Raw genomic sequence first — 9,629 nt, forward strand, 5'->3', positions numbered from 1 at the left:
TGAATGGAAAGGTTCATAATTGTCATTCAAAATTTGAAAAAAATACGAATATGAATATAATTTGAATTAGATTGAATAATTTTAGCTACGATTATCTCTTTTCATAATCATTTTCATACATCTAAATTTTGTTTGCCAACTCCACAAGGGCCTTAATTTATTTAATTTAAATAAGATAATAAACCAATATAAATAAGAGAACATCTTTTTTTGGTCCACGAACTTTACAAAGTATCATTTTAGATCCGTGATATATCACAAAATTAAGTAATAATATTTAAGGTCAAATTATATTTAGAAAATTTGTCAAAGATATATTGTAAAGATATTTATAAAAAAATATGAGTATATGATAAATTTATTTAAAATATATACACTTTAAGGTATTGAGGGTATTTTCGTCTAAAAAATTTTGGAAATAGTAAACATTACTTCAAATGATATTAATCTATAGTTGGTGGACCTTAAATGATAGTATTTTCAAAGTTCACGGACCTAAAATGATACTCTGATAAAATTCGTGGACAAAAAAGATGTTCCCTCTATAAATAAACAAGTGGCACGATAACACTGCCACAATTAGTTGATTAAATATTCAACAAGATGAACAACTCGCAGCACTCAATTACTTAGACACTTACCGAAACAACCGATGGATCGATCCGGCAGATCAAATCTTCCGCCCGCGGCGCTGTGAGCCCCGGGCGCTCCGTCATGTCGACAGTGGTGGAGCCGTCGGGCAGCTTCCACTCGAAGCACTGGATCATGGATCCGATTATGATGACCACCTCCTGAATTCCAAGCAACATCCCCGGGCAGCCCCGCCAGCCCCTCCCGAACGGCAGCAGCTCGAAATGCTGCCCTTTGATGTCGATGGCGGAGTTCGCCTTCTCCAGAAACTGCTCCGGCAGGAACTCCGCCGGACTGTCCCAGATCTTAGGGTTCCTGCCCATCGACCAGAGGTTGACGAACAGCAGAGAGTTGGCTGGAACTGTGTAGCGGTCGATGATGCAATCGGAGATCGATTTCCTCGCCAGCATTGGGATTGGCGGACGTAGCCGAAACGTTTCCTTAATCACGGCCTGCAGGTACGGCAGGTTTGGGCCGTCGGATTCTTGTAGAACTCTCTCGAAGCCAATGACTTTCACAATCTCTTCTTGAGCTTTCTTCAGCACTCTAGGGTTGTTAATCAGCTCCGCTATCGCCCACTCCGAGACTATCGCCGTCGTGTCGGTGCCGGCGGTGAAGAAATCCTGATATTAATACGTGGCGTCAAATATTTACTAAAATATCTTCAACGTATTATACATGGAAAATGCGTAAAGTGCTGAAGAAAGCTCAAGACGAGATTGTGAAAGTCATTGGCTTCGAGAGAGTTCTACAAGAATCCGGCGGCCCAAACCTGCCGTACCTGCAGGCCGTGATTAAGGAAACGTTTCGGCTACATCCGCGGATCCCAATGCTGGCGAGGAAATCGATCTCCGATTGTAGTTTTATTAGAGCATCTCCAATAGCGGCGAGCGCACCTGCTAGCCGATTCTTGGCGCTCGCCGGTCCGCTCGCCGAACCATTGCAGCCGGCGAGCGCCAAATCGGCGAGAAAAACGGCGAGCGCACGCCGATTCCCGAGCGCTCGGCGATGCGCTCGCCGATCTCCTGGCCGCTATTGCAGGCGCCAGATCGGCGAGCGGGATTTTTTTTAATTTTCGAAACACTATATATACACGATCTGCAAGTCATTTTCATTTGCACCGCTTGTTTTAACGAGTTTTCTCTCTATCTTAATTTCTGTACAAGATCAACAACGCGAAATGAGTAGCGCGGGTGGTAGTAGTGGTGGTAGTGGTGGTAGTGGTGGGGATGCTGAGGAGTACGAACGGCGAACGAACGAAGAGTTGGAGGCCTATACGTCCCGTGAGATAGACCGGCTGTTACAGAGGGCCTTGCAGCCGGCGGTAGCTCGACCTCGACCCGTTGTCCACCGCCGAGCAGTGATTGAGCGGGATCACGTAGCTGCACATCAGCGGCTATATGAAGACTACTTCGCACCGGAGCCGCGGTTTAACGCCAACCTTTTCAGGCGTCGTTTTAGGATGAGCATGGCCTTGTTTATGCGTATTGTTGAGGCTTTGGAGCGTCGATATCTGTATTTCCGCTTTAGGCACGATGCGCCTGGCAGACCCGGCCACACACCTATTCAAAAGTGCACTGCGACAATCAGGCAGTTGGCCTACGGAGGCGCGGCAGACATGTGGGACGAGTACCTCCACATCAGTGAGACGACTGCCCTTGAATGTATTAAGTATTTCTGTCAAGGCGTGATTGAAATATTCCGTGATCAGTACCTTCGAAGCCCTACTTCTGAAGACTGCCAGGAGTTGATGCAGATGCACGGGGAGAAACATGGGTTCCCGGGTATGTTAGGGAGCATAGATTGTATGCATTGAGAGTGGAAAAACTGTCCTGCTGCCTGGAAGGGGTTCTACACGACCGGCTACAAGGGAAAGAATCCCACGATGATCCTCGAGACCGTAGCTGATTATCGGCTGTGGATTTGGCATGCGTATTTTGGGGTAGCCGGGTCGAACAACGACCTCAACGTCCTCAACTCGTCGCCTCTTTTCAACGAGCAGTGCCAAGGCGTCGGTCCGACCATCAGTTTTGTCGCCAACGGCAACCGACATGATATGAGCTACTACTTGGCGGATGGGATATACCCTAGGTGGCCCGTCTTTGTGAAGACGATCAGATGCGCATCCGATGAGAGGAATGCCTATTTTGCAGAACGGCAGGAGTCGGCGCGTAAGGACGTGGATCGCGCATTTGATGTGTTCCAGTCTCGATGGGCGGCAATTAGGGGTCCAACTCGTTTGTGGCATGTCGACTGTATTGCCGATATAATGTACGCCTGTATTATCATGCACAACATGATTGTCGAAGATGAAGGTGTACAACTGACTAGTTGGGCGAACGACGATAATGAAGCAGGTCCAAGCCACGGCGTGGCCGCCCCCAACATACGAAGCGGGGTACCTCACGATGAAGTCGGCCGCCTCCAAGCACATGCCGACATGCGCCAAGTGAATGCTCATATTCGACTACAAACAAATTTAATTGAAGAGTTGTGGGCGCGGAGGACTGCACGACGTTTTTTTTAATTATGTAATTTTTTTTAATGTACCTTCTTTTTTTGTAATTTTTTTAATGTACCTTCTTTTTTTTAAAATTAATGTACTTTTTTTAATTAATGTACTTTTTTAATTTTAATAATATAATTGAATTTTCCTATATCTATGTCGTAAATTTAATTCCGTATTTTGTGTGATTGTTAATTATTTGTTTTATATAATTTTGAGTGATGTGGCTAGGCTATTGCTAGACTATTGCTTGTTCAGTTGCTTGTCCTGATGCTCTTATTGTACTTTCAAAACATTGTCCCTTTCTTTGAATATTATGTAAAATAAATTGATGAAGTCATGAGAAAATTAATAAGAGCATCACACCTGCTTTTTATGGTAATAGAACAAAGTTGAAAAACCCTCCATGTCAGTAGGCATGGATCATTTGAATCCGAGAATTGTACCAAATTTCTAATTCTATAAAATTCTAATTGAATTAAATCAAACCATCTTAAAAAAATCGGAAAATAAAATAAAATAGAGCCGAAAAAATTCAACTTCTTTTAAAATGTCAGTATTTGAAATGAGGAAGACTGAAGTTTGCTGTTACCAGAATTAAATCTTTGAGATGTTCCCGTGTAAATGTGACTTCCGCATTCCCACTCTCCATTATATCCAGAAAATCCCTGGCCTCCCCAGAGGCGGCGCCGCTGCGTCGCTGCTTCTCACTGGCGGTGATGATATTCTCGAGCAAGGCGTCGTATCTCCTCTGGATATCCAACGACCTCTTCTTTATCCCTTGGAGATCGAAGTTCTTGCACAGCCAGATGATGTCCGCCACATCAAATTCGCCGAATATCTGCGTCACCTCGCGAATCACCGTCCTCGCCACCTCCGCCTCCGCCTCCGCCTCCCCCTCCCCCTCCGTCCCCGAGCACCGTATGCTCAACATCATGTGCGATATCACATTGCTCATCAGCTTCACAAGCTCCTCCGTCAAGTTGAAGCTCTCCCCTGATTTTCCTGCTAATTATACGTCGCACAATTAGAAAATATGCAAACAATATATGAGTTGTAACCAAGGTTCCATTAGTATGAGGCATTTTTTGCAAATATCACAAAAACAAAACTGCAAAGCCTTGGCCTAAAACGGACAATAGTATTATACTAATGTGATTAATAAATTAGACGAAGGTGGCCGTACCCTTGCGCAGAAGGATTTGGAGGAAGGTGTTGACCTCGAGGGTGCGGAGGGGCTGGAAGTGGAGGAGGTTGCGGGCGCCGAGGAGCTCGTAGGTGCAAAGCTTCTTGATGAATTTCCAACTTTCCTTCAATTATCCTTGAGCACAAGGATGTGCCTATCGGGGAGAGTTGATACGAGTCCTTCAATATCAGAACAAACATCACAACCAGAGGAGGAGGACGACGACTTAGAGAATGAAGACTTCGCTGGATCAACGTCAAAGGCTCCACCTCGTCGACTAAGAAGAGCTCATGTTCATTTCAAAGACTATGTTCGTAGTTAGTTATTTATGGTTACTTTAGTTAATTTACATCATGTAATAGAATAAGGAGTTGAGCATATTATAAGCTCTATCTCGAGTTTTTTTTTTTGTGGTTCTTTCTCAAGAGATAGGAGGTTGAACCGCCCTAGGGTCTAGATATAAAAAGGGAACTTGTCAACTCACTTATAATATGAATGATAAGATATTTCCCAAATTTGCTTTCTCTTTATTTTTCTCTCAAACACTGACAAACTGTCCGACGGAGGAGACCTCCGATTGCAGCCTGAATTTGATCGCCGGGCTTCCTCGCCGTCGATCCCTGTCTCGATACGATCAACATCGTATCACTAGGGTTGTTAATCAGCTCCGCTATCGCCCGCTCCGAGACTATCGGCGATGTTTCGGTGCCGGCATATTAATACATGGCGTCAAATATTTACTAAAATGTCGATAAGTGCCTAAATTAATCAAGGAATATAGTAGTACTATAGCACTTTTATCATTATATAAAATTATCCGAAACGAGAAAAAATCAACTTATTTTAAAATGTCATTCAATGAGAGGTTACCAGAATCAAAGCTTTGAGATGTTCCCTTGTGAAAGTGACTTCCGCCTTCCCACTCTCCATTATATCCAGAAACATGTCTAGAAAATCCCTGGCCACCCCAGCGGAGGCGCCGCTGCTTCTCCCTGATAGTGATGATATTCTCGAGCAAGTCGTCGTGTGTTAAGGATAAAGTTCCTCAACGATAGGAAATCGCGTCGAACGTCGCGGGAGCTTTGCCCGTCGATTAATCCGGTGTCGAATTCTAGGGTTCGTGCTTTGTGCACGAGAGAAAAAAACGTTAAATTGCGTAAAAGAAGTATTTTATTTCTTGAATGAATAATATGAATAACAATGTCCACTATTTATAATAGTGGATACTAACTTAATGAGCAAGACAAAAGATATGGAAAAGATATGCAAATCCATAATTAACTAACTAAATAATAATAATAATAATAATCATCGTATGAACTCCCCCACGGTTGAAATCCACCTTGTCCTCAAGGTGGGAACCATGAAGCAACGATGAGCGTCGAGGAATCCTCCTGGGTCAAACATACACCGAATAGTTGGGCGTCTCCCTGCATCATCAATGCGTTCATGAATGCTCAAGCATAGAGTGTCATTTTGCGGAGGAATCACCCGGGCATCGGCGTCGAGCGATGTTGATCGGTGATTCATACTTGCCATAACCCTGACATGAGATGAATCACTCAATAATTTCAGCGATGCGTTGTCCACAATGGAACTACCCAAACCAATCTGGACTTGGGGAATCTTGAATCGAGAAGCATTCAATTATCGCGCGCACTGAATCTCGATGCAACCGTGAACCGGTTTCTCTTTACATGCGGAATCCGGACTGGACTTCTCTATCTTCTCAACCTTTTCAACTCCACCAAAACGAGAAGAAGAATGTAGAATCTTCTCCGAAGAATCATCAAATCCTTCCTCGACTCGATCACAGTCAAGAATCACAATCTCTTTCTTATTGCACTCCAAAGCATTCCTAACTGACGTCTTGGACAGAGCATAAGCCAACGAGCGATATTCCACTTGCCAAGGAAGAAGTTCTGGCGGCGGCTCGAGGGCGGTATCGGGAAGCAGCGCAAAGGGTGGTGGTGTTGTACTCGACTGCTGCGGCGGAGCCAATGAGTCGTAGGGGACTAAACCCGACGGCCCCGGCGAAGCCTTGCTATTTCCTGATGGAGGAAGGTGCTGAACGAGATCCCCAAACCCGAAAATTTGGGAGTCGTAGGGCTGCGCAGGTTCAGGCAGCTAGGGAGGAAGCATGTTGTCGATTCGTCGGTCGGCTGCAACAAGTCGAGACTCCATCTTGTAGCACGCTTCCAACAATTGTTGAAGTTGTGCGAGAGTCGGATGTGCCGTGGTGGTGGCTGGACAAGGTGGCTGTGGCGCGGGTTGATTCCATCTTAAGTTATGGTTGGGGGGCAGCGGATGATCGTATGCTGAGACCTCGTGGAAGGGGCGTTGTCCCGTTGTCTCCCAGTAGGCAGATGGATCCCAGCTAGTGGGTTGTCTGAGCGCGGTGGGGTGTGGCTGCTGAGGCGGTTGATAAGGTTAAGAGTATCCCTGCTGCGTGCATAACCTTGGCGGGTCCCAACAAGAGGGCGGTGGTGGCGAGTACAAATCTGTCTCGTAGGACGATGGTTGCTGACATGCAGTTTCCTGGCGCAGCCATGGCGGGTCCCAGGAAGTGGGTTGACGGGCTTGGTAGGGATGGTGTTGTGGGTGGAGTCTCCCATCCTGTGGATATGGATATGATGGTTGTTGATCTAACGCTCTGATCGGATGGAGCAGGGGTTGAGGTACGGGCTGCCATGGGTGGTAATCCGCCTGCCGGAGTTGATATCCGGTGTAGCCGTACGTCATGTAGTCAGCGATTCGGAGGAAGAGCTCACAATGAAAGCACCAATTGTTAAGGATAAAGTTCCTCAACGATAGGAAATCGCGTCGAACGTCGCGGGAGCTTTGCCCGTCGATCAATCCGGCGTCGAATTCTAGGGTTCGTGCTTTGTGCACGAGAGAAAAAAACGTTAAATTGCGTAAAAGAAGTATTTTATTTCTTGAATGAATAATATGAATAACAATGTCCACTATTTATAATAGTGGATACTAACTTAATGAGCAAGACAAAAGATATGGAAAAGATATGCAAATCTATAATTAACTAACTAAATAATAATAATAATAATAATAATATCATCGTGCCTCCTCTGTATATCCAACGATCTCTTCTTTATCCCTTGGAGATCGAAGTTCTTGCACACCCAGATGATATCCGCCACGTCAAATTCTCCGAAGATCTGCGTCACCTCGCGGACCACCGTCCTCGCCATCTCCCCCTCCGTCCTCGAGCACCTTATGCTCAACATCATGTTCGATATTACATTGCTGGTCAGCTTCACCAGCTCCTCCGTCAGGTTGAAGCTCTCCCCCGATATTCCTACTCGTCATCACACTGATTAGCGGATTTTATTATAGCCAAATTACATGCCTTCCCTTAACTATTCATTATTCTATTAGAAAAGAAAATTATAAAAAAAATTAATGCAATAAAATTAGGAAAATGTCAACATAATGACATAATTAAGTCAATACAATTATATATTTACATGTATAAGATTGACATTCACTTGATTATAAAAAATATTTAAATAAAATTATCAAATTTTATCATTTAAACATGTGTAATTAGAATCTCATTAGATTTTTTTTATAAAACTACCTTTAATTTTACATCCCGATTGACATTTTTTGCACTGAAGTTGACATCATGCAGAAATTGAATACTGACCACCGATTTTCAGATCCAACGGGATCAGGATTCGTTGTAGTTAGCACATTAAGAGATAGTATATGGTTATCATCCTAATAGGACTATATACATACAAATACTATGTAGTAGTATAAGGCAATAATATATGAAAACCACTACTTAAATGCATAACTAGACATTAAAACACGAGTTCACTATAATAGCGTTTTGGTTCACTTCGTATTTTTAAATATGTGTAGTTCAATTATAATGTAGGGGCGAGTGGGGTTCATGCCCCCTCTCGTCATGGCAGGACGAGAGGGGACGTGTTTTTTGGGCAGCATTGCGGATGCTCTAATCATAAGATGGACTGATTAAACGAAGGCGGTCGTACCCTTGCGCATAAGGATTTGCAGGAAGGAGTTGACCTCGAGGGCGCGGAGGGGCTGGAAGTGGAGGAGGTTGCGGGCGCCGAGGAGCTCGTAGGTGCAGAGCTTCTTGACGAATTTCCAGTAGGAGGTTATGGGGCCGAAGGCGAAGGAGGAGTAGTAGGTGATGATGTCGATGGCGGTAGATTGCTTGCGGGACGAGAACACCAGGTCCTGCGTCTTCAGGCATTCCTTCACCAGCTCCGGCGACGACACCACCACGAAGGTGGTGGAGCCCAGGCGGAGCTGCATCAGCGGCCCATAATGCTTCGACAGGTCGTGGAAGGTCTGGTGGAGGTGGAGGTGGCCGATCACAGGCAGGGGGAAGGGGCCCGGAGGGAACCGCTCCTTTTTCCTCAGGAAAATGCGGGTCAGAGCGGAGGAGATGAGGAAGATGGCGGCGAATACTGCGACTTCCACTTGCTCCATTGATGATAGATAGTAAGACTAGTTACTTTCTCTGCCTTTGCAACTCCTTTTATTTATATAAAAAAGCTAGTAATACCATTACTTTCTCTCATTTTCAATTCCTTTTGAATATGCGCACATGTTAAAGTTTTACTCCTTTTGGTGTAAGATAAAGCCACATATAGAATTGAATAAGAATTCAAAAGGTTACATTTGTGGGAGCAACCGACGTATATACGATTCGAAATTGATTTGTAGGAACAACCACCCACAGCACTACTAATTCGAAATATACTCTCCCTCGTGTAATACTACTCCCTCCGTCCCAAGGAAGATGACCCCTTCCTTGGACGATACGAGAATTTATGCAATTTTACTTTATGTGTAAAGTGAAGAGAGTAAAGTAAAAAAAAAAAGAATAATGTAGAGATAAATATGTTTCCATTTTTAGTAATGGATCGTCTTGGTTGAAACATACTAAAAATAAAAGTGAGTCATCTTCAATGGGACGGAGGCAATAATATATTACTACCACTTTTGTCATTTTAGTCCTCTATAAAAATAACAATTTTTGTTTTAGAATTTTTTTTCTAATGAGATAAACTCATTTTACATTAATACTAGTATTTTAACTGTTTTTCTTTCTCTTTTTTTACCATAGCAATTAAGTAGTACATATTAAAACTCATACTAATTTAAAAATAATCTATGGAATGCAATGAGTATTAGTATTATTTCATCTAAAAAAGATGTTTCCTTTTGTCGCAATATCATATGCTTCAATTACTAATTAGACTACGTCTTCAATCGCCCTCAGAGCAATTAAGGGTATGGTGTATGAGG

The 9,629-nt window shown here is 43.8% G+C and overlaps 1 protein-coding gene across 1 annotated transcript; it reads right to left on the minus strand.

The window, feature by feature from the left end:
- Positions 1-600: 600 nt before the first annotated feature.
- LOC121740953 (cytochrome P450 93B16-like) lies at positions 601-8,807 on the minus strand. The gene is made up of 3 exons (XM_042133617.1): positions 8,345-8,807; positions 3,729-4,141; positions 601-1,253 (listed from the first exon to the last, which is right to left on the minus strand). The coding sequence occupies exons 1-3, from the start codon at positions 8,805-8,807 to the stop codon at positions 630-632; spliced, it is 1,500 nt and encodes a 499-aa protein (XP_041989551.1). The 3' UTR covers positions 601-629.
- Between the last annotated feature and the right edge of the window lie 822 nt (positions 8,808-9,629).

The sequence above is a fragment of the Salvia splendens genome, chromosome 7, assembly GCF_004379255.2.
Source record: "Salvia splendens isolate huo1 chromosome 7, SspV2, whole genome shotgun sequence".
Classification (NCBI taxonomy): Eukaryota; Viridiplantae; Streptophyta; class Magnoliopsida; order Lamiales; family Lamiaceae; genus Salvia; species Salvia splendens.

Coding starts and splice junctions, on each gene's coding strand:
- LOC121740953 (XM_042133617.1), bottom strand. CDS start 8,807: ATGGAGCAAGTGGAAGTCGCAGTATTCGCCGCCATCTTCCTCATCTCC. Junction 4,142..8,344: donor GCAAATCCTTATGCGCAAGG/GTACGACCGCCT, acceptor TATAATTAGCAG/GAAAATCAGGGGAGAGCTTC. Junction 1,254..3,728: donor ATCTCAAAGATTTAATTCTG/GTAACAGCAAAC, acceptor TATTAATATCAG/GATTTCTTCACCGCCGGCAC.